At 43.3% G+C, this 17,075-nt stretch overlaps 1 protein-coding gene across 1 annotated transcript in view; it reads left to right on the top strand.

The window, feature by feature from the left end:
• tmem163b (transmembrane protein 163b) overlaps nt 1-17,075 on the top strand; it is a 44,907-nt gene that overhangs the window by 27,432 nt on the left and 400 nt on the right. Inside the window, exons 5-8 of the mRNA XM_053617130.1 lie at nt 3,751-3,847; nt 10,254-10,365; nt 12,130-12,271; nt 16,155-17,075. The exon at nt 16,155-17,075 is cut by the window's right edge and continues 400 nt beyond it. Coding sequence (XP_053473105.1) covers nt 3,751-3,847; nt 10,254-10,365; nt 12,130-12,271; nt 16,155-16,215 — 412 coding nt within the window. The 3' untranslated portion in view covers nt 16,216-17,075. The remainder of the gene's footprint in view (nt 1-3,750; nt 3,848-10,253; nt 10,366-12,129; nt 12,272-16,154) is intronic.

Here is a 17,075-nt window from a genome sequence, read left to right as displayed (position 1 = left end):
TGGGCGTGTGCGAATATCATTAGTGAAAGAACCTTGGCTGTAAAGGTTTAGAGAGCAAAGCTAATTATTCCCCAGCACTGCGCAGCGAAGATGAGCCCAAGCAAACAGCTCAGATATCAGGCTCAGAGCCGGTAGAACCGGCTTCTCTGGGAGGAAAAGGAATTCTGGGTCAATGAAATGTCTTACGAGCAGACCGGTAGCACGTAGCCCATTTGTGTTCTCACACGGCGCTGTGTTAAACTCTGTGATGTGGAAGAAAACGAAACCTCCGTCTTTCCATCTCATCTTATTGGAATCCATTTCAGCTGTTTGCTTTGCAGCGGCTGCTTTTTTCCCCGCGTCGACATTCATTTCACCCATAATAACATTCGTTAGAGTAATGGAAAAATGGAAAAGGTCATAAAAAATATTTGTTAACCATTCATTCATTCATTCATTCATTCATCCTCAGTAATCACTTTCTCCTGGTGGATCAGGAGCCTATCTAGTCTAATCTAGAGTAGGTGTCAAGTCACCCGTCCATGTTCTGGCATGTTTTTGGGAGGTGGGAAGAAACCGGAGAACCCTGAGGAAACCCATGGAGGGAACACGCAAAACTCCAGACAGTAATTAAAGCTCAGGATCGAGCCGGGGACTCTGAGCTGAGAGGCTTAATGTTAAGATTAAATTAAGCAAGCACACGAACACAGAAAGCTTAATGCAGAACAAAACGTAATCTTATTTCCCCGATCGTGTTATTGAGCGTAGATATATTGCTGGCACTAAATTAGGATCAGCTGTTTTCCGTTCTGTTATCGTATGAGTCATGGCACATGACATGATAAAATAGATTAAAATGATATGAGATTATGATCCAAATCTGTGATTAAGCACACACACGTCTGACATGTAGCGTCCATCCATCCATCCATTTCCTATACAGAGTCGCAGGGGAGCTTGGGGCGCATGGTGTGGGACACCCTGGATGGGGCGCCGTACATCATGTGCTAATAAACCGGCTAATAATAAATGACTTGTAGCCAAGTGGGACGTCTGACTTGACCAGATGAAGCAGATAAGTGATAAATAATCTACAACGGGGCATGCTGTTATAAGTCTCCTGAAGATTATGTTTATAGTTACGTTGTCCGTGAAGCAAGTTAGTCCCTGTTAGCGTGTATGTAATAGCACCTATCAACTGTTGTTCCCTTCTTAGCGTCTTTTGTGCCTAAAAAACAGTAAAGAAAGATTTTCCTGTGGCCAAAAAAAAAAACGTAAATGTTTCTTCGATCCCTGAAGCTCATTGTTAGGTTGAACTCTGGTTAATGAAGGCTTTACTTTGTTAACGTAACTCACGGTGTATTAACTCGGGATTCTAAAGAAGGTTAAGATGATAGACAATCAAATGTGTATATCTTTAATATGGTTAAGACGGAGAAGAACTTATCCCCAAACGGGAAGTTCTAAACTGAAGCCCTGACCTTTAAAAGCAGAAACTCAGTATCTGGTAACATCTCAATTTACGCCCTAATCAAGCTGTCAGAATTCTGAGCACAACCCTGATCTTCTGCAATAATGCGTTCCCGGCCATCCCCAGCATGCTTAGGCTTATTGCAGGAGCAACAGAAGAGAATACTTTTCTTTTATTCATTTGGAGAGATTCGTCATGTCAATTGTTTTTGTTATTTTTTAACATTCGTATTGTACTGACATTAATCGTGAAGGCCGTACGCATTCTTCCATCATCCACTGCACTAGAGACATGAGTAATGATTCAAGCCACCTGGTTTCTATGGTTTCTAAAGAGCCAGTACACAAGAGCAATGATAAACAACTTTGGTTAATACTCTATGCAATGTTTTAGATGAATATTAATGATGCGATTTCGAACTATTTAGTCATTCTAATGTGTGTGTGTGGTTTTTTTTTTACCATTTGAGACTCACTCCAGTATTTTTCTGGGCAAATTGCCTTGCACTGAACAGAGCATTCTTCAGTTATGGAGCCCATCATGCACGTCAGACTATGTGAAATACTGGAGATGATTGTACAACGTTATACAACCGTTAGCTCCGGTCCACTAAAATTCCGCTTAATAGTTCGAAACGGTTACTACAGTAGAGTTAGCGACATCATCGTCAGCGGACGTGGCAAACGATACTTTTCAGAAACAGAACTTTTTGGCTTAAAATATGAAAGCTCGTCAGATGAAGACGAAAAGGAAGAAGGGACGCCGATTTGACCGGACGCGCTTTTAACGGGAATGTACAAATCAACGTGAGCTAGCTGGCCAGATAGCCGATGGTCTGTCAGTGAGTGTGGCTTCTTTGAGATCTGTTTCCACTATCAGAGCAAAAATAGGCAGAACACTTTTAGCCATATTGTGTGAGAAATATAACATACACCTAGCCGTGGATTATCCCGCATATACAGTACCACGGTCACTTGGCAGCATTGACAAGTTAAAGCTGTCATTGATGTTTACAGTGCAAAATTACATTCTTTTTTTTTTTACCTGCATCTGTGCCGCATCTCTACTTATAATGAAGCTGAGTTTAACTACTGTATGCAAATGTAACTGTATGTTACTATGGTTACAATTTTTTATAGGCAGAGCATTAATTTAGAAAATGATGTAATCGCTGCATGGAACATATAAATTTGATCAATTATAATAACTACAGTTCTAAAGAAAGCCACAATAATCTGTCCATCTTGATGGATGACCGCTACGCACAGAACGCCTCAACAGACAGTTCATTCATCCGAGGAGAGTTTCCAATGAAAGTTCGGATTACAGCTGTCACCAGAAGTTGGTCTAGTTCTAGTAGCAACACCAGAAGCAGGAACTAGAGCATGCAATCCACCCTGACAAACCCAAGCTAGTCATAGATCATTTTGTAAAGTTCACGTATAAACGTGTTGTGGTATAATCTCTCTGCCACAGAATAATCTTCAATTTTACCCCCACGCCTAAAGGGCAGCATTAGCATGAGTCTAACAGAACAGATGATGGAGTTTCAGGCGTGTTTTAAGGACAGAGGTTTCTCGGAGCTGGTGGCTGGTGCTGCTTTAAAGTAAGCGATAACAGGAACTAACTCATTGCTGTTTCATAACATTACATTGTGATATTACTTTTTTCCCCATTTTCTGCCTAATTTGGTCACTTACACACCTAAATTCCCACCCACCAGCCAGTTCTCCCCTGTATTACGACAGCTACTAGCTGGAGAGGATAAAGGCTAACATGTGCTACCTCCAAGACAGTAACTAAAGACGCACAAAGCTAACTACCACTTATTTTCAAACTGCTGCTCATGCTGCATCAAAGGGAAGCATAATACACTCAGAGGAAAGCACTACTCCTCTTCTGCGTACAATACATCATTTCATGGATGCCTATGAGTGGCTAATGTCTCTGTGATTGACAGGGGAGACAAACAGAAAGCACAGCTAATTTTACCCTTGGCCCCTGACTTGGTGTTCTTTACAAACCCCATTGCTCTCCAGTAGAGAATTCTGAGCAACCAAAATAGTACAGGGGTTCATACTGCAGAAAACATATATTTAAGAATAGAATATATTTATTGATTCCACTCCCTGTTCCAAAGGTTCTGGTGAGGCCCTGACGCTATTTTGGAAGTGTCTACAGGCTTTAACTATATTTACAAAAGACAGCACACGAAACTCATATTTAGTCTAACAATTTGATCTTTTGCCCAAATGTCAAACTAACTTACTTTGGCTAACATAATGTGTTTTTTTCTACAGAGCTTGTGTGGTTTTGGGAGTGGTGTTTATCCTGTCTGGGCTAACCATCCTGATTAAGGCCGCCCATGCTCTCGCCACCAAAGTGCTCCCTGAAGTGGTAAGAAATCATTCATGGAAGTGTTCTTTATTTTATGTCAAACCGTCACGTTGATTGTCGATAAAGGAGACGAGTTTTCTTTTTACTCTGTCAGCCAGGGAAAAGTACTATAACCCAGTCTCTGTCTTTCCGTAAGTCAGGTCTACTAGCACGATGAGAACTCGACCAGGGTATGCTAACTCTGGTGCTCACTGTCCAGTGTCCAGAACCGTTTGACAGTGACTGATCTTCTGAAACACCGGCTTCGAGTCTGTAGGACTCTAGTTGTCGACCATATCTCTACACTGTGCAGTGTTCTGTATGATATGTACATGGTGGCAGCAGGATTTATGAAAAAGGTGTCCAGTTTGTGCATGAGTAACAGAAAGATGGATGAGATTGATGAAAATCCTGGTGCTAAGTCCCTTTATGCAGGATAAGATTGATGAGGAGTTTACAGTGCTGCCTCCTCCTCTGTTCCTCACTTTCCCTAGTGAATCTTCTGTGCTGAGGTCTTGCTGGCTAGAATCTTTTCAGACTGCTAACCCAATGCCTTGCGGTGAAGGTACACCACGTGTTCGGATATTTTTAGGGCCTGCAACACTGTATGCTGAAGCCTATTCAACTGCTAGATGCTCATTTTTCTCTCCTGCAAGGTGTAGTCCCCAGACAAATTATCTTCCAAGAGTGCCATCAGGTGTGTACCAGGCTGCAGGACCAACTCATGGTACACACTAGTAATCCAAAAGTCCCCCGCTGTCACTCGCTATCAACCTGTTATCTATCCAGAGCTGAATTGGTCTGTTAACCCTTCAGCAAAGCAGGATATTACTTATGCCCAAGGTACTGATGACGAACCTGGACAAGATCACTGGAGCAAGACACAGCAAGCATGTGAGAATTGTAGCTGATATTTTTATAAACCTAGAGCTCAGAAACTTCCTGCTTGAGATCAGGTATGTCAGTGTTGTGGTACAGGCAAAGATGTGCCACTTTGCCTTTATTACCACCCCACCCTCCTCATGAGCTCCTGCCTTTCAGTCAGTGCCAAGAACTATTCCAGAAACACTTCCCTCATACACCTTCAAATCTTGCCTCAGGAAGCTTAATAATTCTAGATGTTCCTGGAGCCATTTTGCCAATGGGGAACTAATCACTACTTTGTGTGGCTATGGTCTGCGTGGCTAAAGTTTTCTGAGCTGGGCTTTCACTTACTAGATCTCAAACTTGCTGGAACAATCAAATGGCCTGTGCAACTGGACTGACCTCAGGGACCACGAAGTGGTCAGTTATCCTCATAAGTATGGAAGAATGGCAGGGCTATGAAATTGGGCTGTTCCATCGTTAAAGAGCATACAGAATCATATACAGTGGGATATTTTAGTAGACCAGAATGCCTTTTGGTCTCAGCTCAGCACCAAATTGGCCAACAATGGTTTAATCCAGAACCTTCCAAAGAACATCTTTGCAGCCCAGATTGCTTCCTTCCTGGCAAATTCAGCAAACTTCTTACCTCTTGCACCTGACTACTCCACTACACCAGACCTTTTGTATCACCTGTTTAGCAAAGATGGCCTGGGACTTATGCCAGAGTGCTCCACTACCTAATATCCCTTAATTCATTCATTCATTCAGTAATCATATTAGTCATTAACCCTTTTACTCTGGTCAGGTTGCAGTGGATCTAGACTGTATACTAGGACCACTAGATGTGAGGCAAATACGCACACTAGATTGGGATGGTGTTAAATAATTCACATAAGTTGTTGTACACCTTAAGGACCATGTTTCCCTGTAGGAGAACGTACTCGTCCAGAGCTGCAGCTTCATTAGACAGGGATGGCTTTCCAAGGTTCTTAACATACTAGTTCTCAATGAAAAAAAGAACAGGTGTCCTGATGGAACATCACCTGCATGGATATGGATCCCCCACTGTGATCGCAGGCTTCTTTGAGGCACAGGTCACCTGGACGGTCTGAAAGTCAAGTAACACTTGTGTAAGTGTAGCACCAGTTCTTCCCATGGTTGAAGGTGATCAGCTGTAACAAAAGCCCAAAACAGTGACACCCCCCAACCCGGCCCGACCCCGACCCCATTTATGTTTTCATCGTGGACTTTTTCCGTCGTGTCATGACTTCACTAATCAGCCCAGAATGTATTAATGAATTAATTTTTTTTTAATGATGAAAGTGGGAAATCTTTCCACTCTGACCTGCCTTCAGCTAACCAGCACCCCATCATTCAATCCAAATGGGTAGGATACTTAGAAATGATTTGCCAGCCATCAGGAGAGAGAGAGAGACGTGACAGAACACAGCTGAGGTGTGAAGCGAGACGAGACAGCGTCACAGGACGAAGTGGGAAGCCAGGGACGGGTGTGTGCATGCTGCGAATCAGCTCACTCCTCTGTTGCCAGGCAATTCGGGCTGCTTGGCAACATAAGGAGGAACGAGAGCTCGGTTATTCCCCACCTCCCCAACTCACACACGTGTGCACATACACTAACACACAAAGGCGCTGTGCTTTACTAACCCCATGCTGTAATCTAACTGCCTTAGTCTAATAGAAGTGGCTAAAGGAAAATGAGAGAGAAAGTAAGAGATGAATGTGTGTGTGTGTGTGTGTGTGTGTGTGTGTGGGGTGATGTTTTAATCAGGACTCTAGCTGCTCTCCAGAGGACTTGAGCTCCTGCTCTGGCCTGTGAAGCTACATTTGGCGCATACAAGCACCTGATAAAAATAGATCTGATATTTTTCTGCAGCCTTCATCTGCTACTGATGTCTCACATACACACACACACACACACACACACACACACACAAAGTTTCTACACGTATACGTAATCTTACACGTATACACTTTCAAGCTGCTCTCCACGTTTTTTCCCGTGTTGCTCCGACAGTCATCCGTTCATACGCACATTCAAACTTTTTTCCTTTTCACATCCCTTTTGCCTACTTTCTCACACGCACACACTCTCTCACACACACACACACACACACACACACACACACAGACACATCTTGTTTTCTCTCTAGACACAATCTGTCTACCCCCCCATCATCCTCTCTTCCCCTATCATCCTCTCTTTCTCTTCCTCAACAACCATCTTGTCATACACACACACACACACACACACACACACACACACAGACTAACCCTAGTTGGGTAATTAAATGTTAAGGATATTCTGTCAGGATTGGGGTGTGTATGCTGAATTGGACTCCTGTGTGTGTGTGTGTGTGTGTGTGTGTTTGCGGTGGCATGTGAAGACTGATGTGCTTTTGTTTGTGTGTGTGCGCGCATGTTTGTATATGAGCCTGCTGATTATTAATGATCTCAAGCATCTGTTGGATAAGCAATAAACTGCTCTAGATGGACTGGAATACTGATTTGGGCGGGAAAGGCACACACGCAAACACACACACACACACACACACGCACACGCACATCCTTAAACAAACCGTGGTTAGCTAATTAAAATGAACAATAAACAGTTTGTTTAAACTAGACCTCTGCTTTCATTTTCATGATATATATATATGTGTGTGTGTGTGTGTGTGTGTGTGTTAGCAGGAACCGAAACGAGTTCACGAGTCTCACTTAGTGTTTATAACTATCAGGCACGGAACTGAAACTATGTTCGGTCGGTGTGTAAGTCAGCGATCGGGTCATGAGAATGGCACAGAGCCCTATAGGAAGAAAAATAAACATCCGAAACGTACAGTACGTGCAATATAGAGTGCCCTTATGGTAATACCATGCCAGGCAATGGCAGTGTGTCTCAAACATCCCCATGCCAAAGTGCACAATATTTAAAAGTCTCTCTCCAGGAGCTCCACCTGTTTGATCTTGATCCATCTTTGCCCCAGGACTACAGGCCTGTTTCTAAGTTAGTGTGCTGTAATGTATAGGTGACCAATAAAGACTCATTATTATTAAACTTACATCCAGATTTCTGCAAAGCTGCAAACAAAAACGAATCCGATGGAATTGAATATTCACTCTGCTGTGCTGTCCAGCTATGTGATGTTCTTTCCAGTGATAGATGAAATAACAGGGGGCCAGACAACAGATGGTGGTCCTTTTCCTTCTCTGATGTAACCTGCATTACTTAGGATATATATATATATAGTTGTGCTGTTATAATGAGGTGTTTGGTCTAAAGAAGCAGAATTTTGCATGCATATTGTGGAGCCTACCACATTGGCAAGCTTAGAGCATTTCTCCAGTGCTGATGTTTGTCTTTTGAATTATTACTGATGTTGACACCTCTGCTGATCTCCCATTTGATTTTGTGATAGCCTACTGATTAGAAACAGGGGCGAGAATTATTTCTGTAGTACATCCATGGGTTTTCTCAAACGTTTGACTTTCATTCAGTACTTTCCACTCACTACTTTTCTTAATCTGCAGTGGCGCTTGAGAAGTTTCTCTATATCTGCATGGATGTGACCTAAAACATCATCAGGATTTCACACAAGTCATAAAAGTAGTTAAAGAGAACCCGAGTAAACAAATGAGACAAAAATGTTATACTTGGTCGTTTACTTATTGAGGAAAATGATCCAGTATTAGATATCTGTGAGGGGTAAAAGTATGTGCACCTCTAGGATTAGCAGTTAATCTGAAGGTGAGATTAGAGTCAGGTGTTTTCAATCAATGGGATGATGATCAGGTGTGAGTGATTGAGTGAGTGAACGTCCTGTTTTATTTAAAGAACAGGGATCTATCAGAGTCTGATCTTCACAACACGTGTTTGTGGAAGTGTATCACGGCACGAACAAAGGAGATTTCTGAGGAGCTCAGAAAAAGAGTTGTTGATGCTCATCAGGGTGGAAAAGGTCACAGAACCATCTCTAAAGAGTTTGGACTCCACAGTCAGATTCACAGTCAGACAGATTGTGTAGAAATGGAGGAAATTTTAGACCATTGTTCCCCTCCCCAGGAGTGGAGACCAACAAAGATCTCTCCAAGAGCAAGACGTGTAATAGTCCACGAGGTCACAAAGGAACCCAGAGTAACTTCTAAACATCTAAAGTCCTCTCTCACATTGTCTAATGTTAATGTTCATGAGTCCACCATCAGGAGAACACTGAACAACAACGGTGTGCATGGCAGGGTCACAAGGAGAAAGCCACCGCTCTCCAAAAACAACACTGTTGTCCGTGTGCAGTCTGCATCTGTGAAACATGGTGGTGGTAGTATCATGGTTTGAGCCTGCTTTGTTGCATCTGGGCCACGTCTCATTTGTTTAATTGGGTTTTCTTTATCTAATTTTGATTTGTCACTTGTGTGAAAATCTGATGATGTTTTAGATCACACTTATGCAGAAAGATAGGAAATTCTATAGCGTTCACAAACTTTAAAGCACCGCTGTATTTCTTTACGGTAAGCCATACGGTAGTTATTTTTGACAGATTTAAGCAATATATTAAAATTCCAAACAAGTCTAGCGAATGTCAACACACATTTGCTCATATTTATTTGTCCATTTCTACATTTGTATTGTAGAGCAGCATCTTGCACAGATCACAGGAAGCCACCTGATAACTACTGGTACCTGTTGGCTAGCTAGCAAGTTGTTTGTACTGTCAGAGTTTTTAGCGTGCTAGCTAACGTTTGAAAGATGAAGCTTGTCTTTAGTTTAGGTTGCTCAGCGAAAAGGCGCACTAATTTATCAACTGTGACTCGCGCTTTTACTTAAACAAAAGTGTTCCTCAGTGAACCAAAGGCATGATTCTAGTGCTATACATGTGAGGTCTGGAAAACAGCACTGAACAATTCTGTATTATGGCAATATGGACTGATGCATCCACACGTTCTTCTCTCTCTCTCTCTCTCTCTCTCTCTCTCTCTCTGCTGATTTCTTGGACCACTGGGAAAATACAGGAGGTGTTATTTGAAAATTCAGATCAGGGCTCTGTAGACAGCAGGTCCTCTACTGATCTAGATTGAGGATCTCGTCAGTATTGTAAGAGGGATAAATGAGACTCGAGTGTGTGGATCGGTGTTTTTCTTACCTGGTTGCATCCGAAATCGCCGCCACTGGGGTTTTATTTTTAGATTACTTTTCCTTGGCACCAATAAAGAGTTTTCTGATCCTGCAGATTCATCACACTGTTGGGGCGGTGGCTATATTGACATATATTGCATGTTTATGCGTGAGAGAGAGAGAGAGAGAGAGAGAGAGAGAGAAAGTGCTGTGTTCTAATAACCGTAACCTTGCAGCGCTGCAGTATTTCTTGCCTACAAGGCTGGCATGCAGTATTAATGATTTGCCTAAGACTAAGAATGAAGCTTTTTCCCCCATTGCTCATGTTTCACCATTCTCTCTCTCGCTCTGTCGCTCTCACACCCTCTCCACCCTTCTGTCAACATCCATCTGTGCAACTCATCTCTCTCTTCCACTCTTCCTCTCTCGCAGGACGACTTCCTCTACAGCGTGTCGGTGCTCAGCGGCCTGGTGTGCTCAATTCTGGCTGTGCTAAAGTGCATGCTGGGTAAAGTGCTGACCAGCAGGGCACTCATCACTGACGGTATGTTGTAATTACTGCGTCATTTCCATCTGCGCTTCTAGCCCCTCCCATTTCTCTCTTGTACGAAACACACGGTGTAAAGGAATAAGAGATGGATTAAAAAAATAATAATAATAAAAATGTGTCATGCTTGAAAAAGTAGCCGTTCTAACATGGATAAATTGTGGCCTTGAAGAGATGAATGTACTCAGCTGCAATACTTGAATATGCTGTGTGGTATTTAAACAATGTTCGATTGGTATGAAGAGGCCTAATGCGTGCCTAATTCCCCACACCATTACACCACCAACACCACCACCAGCTTGAACTACTGACACAAGACAGGTCCAAGACGCCAAGTCGCAGCAGTCATTGAGATTCATCAGATTAGGCAATGATTTTTCCAGTTCGGTGAATCTGTCCCCACTGTAGCCTCAGATTCCTGTTCTTGGCTGACAGGAGTGAAAACCGATCTGGTCTTCTGCTGCTGTAGCCCATCTGCCCTTTAATTACAGCTCTCGACTTGTATCTGCATGATTTTATGCATTGCTCCACTGGCACGTAATTGGCCGAATGAATAACTGCATGAATGTGCAGGTGTACGGATGTTCCTCGTAAAGTGGCCACTGAGTGTATATTTGTGCTACAGTCGATGCTAACACTGATTATATCAACTGTAAAACAAATCTAGGCTCTTCCAGTAACCAAACAAGTGCCTTGCCTACTCCGTTCCCGTTACAGAGGGCTCCGAGATCTGAGAGTGGATGATGAGCAAGTCCTTAAAAACAAAGATTACAGGCTTGATGCAATATTAGTTTTTGCCAATAGTTCCTTTATTTAATTGCCCAAACTTGCACTGTAAGGAGTATGTGTATTGTGTCTTACGCAATAATCGATTGAACAGAGTCCACCTGTGTGTAATTAAAGTGTCATATGATCTCTATAAACAGTCCCCTCTGAAAGTATTGGAAGAGCAATAAATAAATAAATAAATAAATAAATAAAAACCCAACTCCATCTCCGTGGATAGCTGACATGCACTGCCGAGTCATCAGGGAAAGTCGATTAGGGCATGCCCGAGGCAGTATTGTAATGCAGAGTATGCTACTAAAATGTGTACTTCAGAATTGTGTACATGCAGTGTAAACATACGCAGGAGTTCTCCAGACTGTTCAGAGTTTTAACCTACCGTGTTAACCCGCTCGACACAATATGGCAGAATGCTACGCTCTTTTTAAGTTCAAGCAACTATGGTTTAACAGACACTCTTGCACGACAGTTAGAGCAAACACAGACTCGCAAACCTGCACAAGCTGACAAGCGTGCACCTAAATTCAGCAGCAGAGTGTGAAATGTAACACCTGTGCTGAGAAATCTCCTCCTAACACAGTCTATCATTGCACACCTTTTACTGCGTCTATATGACAAGTCCTTCCTTAGAATTAGACCCAAACGGGAGGAAATAAAAGACAGAATAAGACTATAAATAATAAAATGTATTATACCACAGTGCTGTTGAATTCTGATTGGTCAGAAGGTGTTGACTGAGTTTCTATAACAGCAGTTCTGCCTGCAAGAACTGCATGGATACACTTTATAAGCTAAGACTAATAATAAACACTTGTACTTTTCTACTGAAGGCTAGAAATAGATATAATCCAAAAGTTTCCCAAACCTGATTACTGAATGCAGTGTTAAACATGATCTTATGACATCCAGGTTGTAATCAGACTTCGTGATAGACCACCTACGATAATACTGTGCTGTTTGTTTGTTTATCTGCAGGCTTTAACTCATTGGTGGGCGGAGTTATGGGTTTCTCCATCCTCATCAGCGCTGAAGTGTTTAAGCACAACCCGAAGGTTTGGTATTTGGACGGCGCCATTGGTGTACTGATTGGACTCATCATCCTGGCTTATGGCGTCAAGTGAGATTTTTGAGCATACTTACAGTCCCAAATGCAAAACATGCACTAGAAATGTGAGAGTTATCTGCTTTGAGTATAAAGTTTATTTCTTTTAATAGAATACTATCAGACATTATGACAATTATTAAATAACTCAACCCCGCTGAACACGACGTTTGGGATGAACTGGAACGCCGACTGCACCCCAGGCGTCCTGGCCCAACATCAGCGCCTGATCTCACTAATGCTCTTGTGGCTGAAGAGAAAAATGCCCACAGCCACGCTCCAGAATCTAGTGGAAAGCCTTCCCAGATGAGTGGAGGTTATGATAGCAAAGCAGCATTGGTTTTAACGGAGAGCTAGCTTGACTTTCCTCACAACATTTACATTTACGCAATTTGGCAGATGCCCTTATATAGAGCAACTTACATTTATCTCATTTATACAACTGAGCAGTTGAGAGTTAAGGGCCTTGCTCAAGGGCTCATGACCTTCCGATCAGAAGTCCACAGTCTTAAAATTATTATTATTATTATTATTATTATTATTATTATTATTATTTTACACAGTAGTTGTTTGAGCAGGACTATTTAAGAAAAAATAATCCCACTCAAGCCTGCTCCTGAAGGAATTTTAACCAATCTCGCCCATTACCAGTAGTTTTCTGACCAATCCTAAGAGCCTCCAAAGTAATTCTAACCAATTTCACTGGCTCCCAAAAGAATTATGATCAATCCCACCCACTCGCAAAGGAATTCTGACCAATCCTGCCTGCTCCTGAAGCAACTCTACCCAATCCCACCTGCTCCAGAAGTAACTGTGACGAATCCTTACCCCGCTCATGAAGGAATTCTGACTAATTCCGCCCACTCCCAAAGAAATTCTGACCAATTCTGCCAACTCCTGAAGGAATTCTGACCAATTCCACCAACTCCCAAAGGAATTCTGACCAATTCTGCCAACTCCTGAAGGAATTCCACTCGCTCCCGAAGGAATTCTGACCAATTCTGCCAACTCCCGAAGGAATTCTGACCAATTCCGCCAACTCCCGAAGGAATTCCACTCACTCCCGAAGGAATTCTGACCAATTCCACCAACTCCCTAAGGAATTCTGACCAATTCTGCCAACTCCCGAAGGAATTCTGACCAATTCTGCCAATTCCCGAAGGAATTCTGACCAATTCTGGCATCTCCTGAAGGAATTCCGCTCACTCCCGAAGGAATTCTGACCAATTCTGCCAACTCCCAAAGGAATTCTGACCAATTCTGGCAACTCCTGTAGGAATTCCGCTCACTCCCGAAGGAATTCTGAAAAATTCTGACAACTCCCGAAGGAATTCTGACCAATTCCGCCATCTCCCGAAGGAATTCCGCTCACTCCCGAAGGAATTCTGACCAATTCTGCCAACTCCCGAAGGAATTCTGACCAATTCCGCCAATTCCCGAAGGAATTCCACTCACTCCCAAAGGAATTCTGACCAATTCTGCCAACTCCCGAAGGAATTCTGACCAATTCTGCCAACTCCCGAAGGAATTCTGACCAATGCTGTCAACTCCTGAAGGAATTCCACTCACTCCAGAAGGAATTCTGACCAATTCCGCCAACTCCCGAAGGAATTCTGACCAATTCCGCCAACTCCCGAAGGAATTCTGACCAATTCCGCCAACTACCGAAGGAATTCTGACCAATTCTGCCAACTCCAGAAGGAATTCTGACCAATTCCGCCAACTCTCGAAGGAATTCCACTCACTCCCGAAGGAATTCTGACCAATTCTGCCAACTCCTGAAGGAATTCTGACCAATTCCGCCAATTCCCAAAGGAATCCTGACCAATTCCGCCAATTCCCAAAGGAATCCTGACCAATTCTGGCAACTCCTGAAGGAATTCCACTCACTCCCGAAGGAATTCTGACCAATTCCGCCAACTCCCGAAGGAATTCTGACCAATTCTGCCAACTCCCGAAGGAATTCCACTCACTCCCAAAGGAATTCTGACCAATTCTCCCAACTCCCGAAGGAATTCTGACCAATTCCGCCATCTCCCAAAGGAATTCCGCTCACTCCCAAAGGAATTGTGACCAATTCCGCCAACTCCCGAAGAAATTCCACTCACTCCCAAAGGAATTCTGACCAATTCTGCCAACTCCCGAAGGAATTCTGACCAATTCCGCCAACTCCCGAAGGAATTCTGACCAATTCTGCCAACTCCTGAAAGAATTCCGCTCACTTCTGAAGGAATTCTGACCAATTCCACCAACTCCCGAAGGAATTCTGACCAATTCTGCCAACTCCAGAAGGAATTCTGACCAATTCCGCCAACTCTCGAAGGAATTCCATTCACTCCCGAAGGAATTCTGACCAATTCTGCCAACTCCTGAAGGAATTCTGACCAATTCCGCCAACTCCCGAAGGAATCCTGACCAATTCTGGCAACTCCTGAAGGAAGTCCACTCACTCCCGAAGGAATTCTGACCAATTCCGCCAACTCCCGAAGGAATTCTGACCAATTCTGCCAACTCCCGAAGGACTTCCACTCACTCCCGAAGGAATTCTGACCAATTCTCCCAACTCCCGAAGGAATTCTTACCAATTCCGCCATCTCCCAAAGGAATTCCGCTCACTCCCAAAGGAATTGTGACCAATTCCGCCAACTCCCGAAGGAATTCCACTCACTCCCAAAGGAATTCTGACCAATTCTGCCAACTCCCGAAGGAATTCTGACCAATTCCGCCAACTCCCGAAGGAATTCTGATCAATTCCGCCAACTCCCGAAGGAATTCTGACCAATTCTGGCAACTCCTGAAGGAATTCCGCTCACTCCCGAAGGAATTCTGACCAATTCCGCTCACTCCCGAAGGAATTCTGACCAATTCCGCTCACTCCCGAAGGAATTCTGACCAATTCTGGCAACTCCTGAAGGAATTCCGCTCACTCCCGAAGGAATTCTGACCAATTCTGCCAACTCCCGAAGGAATTCTGACCAATTCCGCCAACTCCCGAAGGAATTCCGCCCACTACCAAAGAAATTCTGATCAGTCGCACCAACTCCCAAAGAAATTCTGATCAACCCTGCCTGCAACTGACAGAATTATGACCAATTCCATCCACGCCCACAGAAAGTTTGGCCAAATTAGTCCTTAGTTCTATTTCCCAAAATACTAACAAAGTAGTAATTCAAGCTAAAGTGGCCAAAGCATTTACCAAAGATGAATGAATGGTACAAGCATGCAATGCTCCCACATATTATTGAGTATTCACTTACATTTATGGCATTTGGCAGCCATGCTTATCCAGAGCAACTTACAATTATCTCATTTATACAACTGAGCATTTTGCTCAAGGGCCCAGCAGTGGCAGCTTGGTAGTACTGGGATTTGAACTCACGACATTCCGATCGGTAGGCCGACATGTTAACCACTGAGCTACCACAATCACCTATTTTTGTCCCACAAGTAAAATCCACCTGCTCCTGGGATTAGTTTTGTTGGGTCCTGCTGGATCCTAGTCTAGATCCTGCACACCACTAATACAAAGTCAAGGTTTCAAATGACTTCAGATGCAGTTTGACTCAAACCATGTGCAGCAGTTCCCATTGATAACCCATTGAGCCAGTCTTTTCAGAAAGCCCACGTATATCTACGATGGGAAATGGCAGGTGGAACATTTTCTATGCTTTATTGTGTTTGTTCTGGCAGACAAACATATCATATTACAAGACCAAATTAAAAGTTAACACTGTAAATAAATCGAGTTACAATTGATTGATTAGTAACACAAATAAAAAGTATTGATTTGCCTTTATTTGGCATCCATGCATATGCAATTGTCAAGTCAGTATACATCAGGTTACAGCATGTTTTTTGGGTATATCGCTGTCAGTCATATGTCTGCCTCTTCCCTCAGGCTCCTGATTGACATGGTCCCTCGAGTGAGACAGACCAGACACTACGAGCGCTTCGAGTAGGATCAACAGCGCACAGTGGAGACTGGACTCGATCTGCATACACCCACACACACACTTTGAAGAGACTCTCGCAAGGAAGGGAAACACTCACCTACGCACAAACACTCCCATACATATAACAAATACACACACATACAGAATGCACAGTGAGTCACAGCAACCTCTCATCCTCGCCAATATAACCCCTGCTCTTTGAAGGCTCTCTGAGGAAGACAAGGATGAAGTAGAACAAGAACAGGAACAAACGTCCTGAAGATATGAAACTGGGTCAAGGAAGCGTTCTTCATGGGCGTGTTTAAGTGTTGCAAAGCCACTGCAGCTGATCTTGATAACGTTTAAAAAGGACACCGCCTGTCTTAACAATACCGAGCTACTGAGTGTGTGTACATGTGTATTTATCATTCGTCAAGATGACAACGCAATGAAAATGCACCTGCTCTTATACACTCATTACCTGTGGCTGGGAGTATCAGAGACTGGAGTGTCTGGAGAGAAATGAAAAGAAGAAGAAGAAGAGCGAAAGAGAAAGAGAGATGGTACCTCGGACACAAAACTATATTTAGCATTCATTCATCTTCCGCAGCATCCGTGTGTGCACCTCGAGCGACAAACGACGAAGCAGCTGCCACGCTGTTACCGTAACTCGAATCCCGCCTCATCTGGACATTTTTCTTCCTTAAATGTGATTACAGGGTGTGGATTCCTTCGCCATGTGGACGTCTACCTCTTTACAAGCCCGCCAACTGCAAGATAATCACATCCTGCAGCTTGTACACTGAAAACGGACAGATACGATCAAGTATCCAAAGTAGAATAGAAAAACGTTCTACAGGTACAAGAAGCACACTCGTACACAGCTG

Source organism: Ictalurus furcatus, chromosome 27 (assembly GCF_023375685.1).
Source record: "Ictalurus furcatus strain D&B chromosome 27, Billie_1.0, whole genome shotgun sequence".
NCBI lineage: Eukaryota > Metazoa > Chordata > Actinopteri > Siluriformes > Ictaluridae > Ictalurus > Ictalurus furcatus.
Note: the sequence above shows the minus strand (reverse complement) of the source record. Positions and strands in the feature narration are given on the sequence as shown.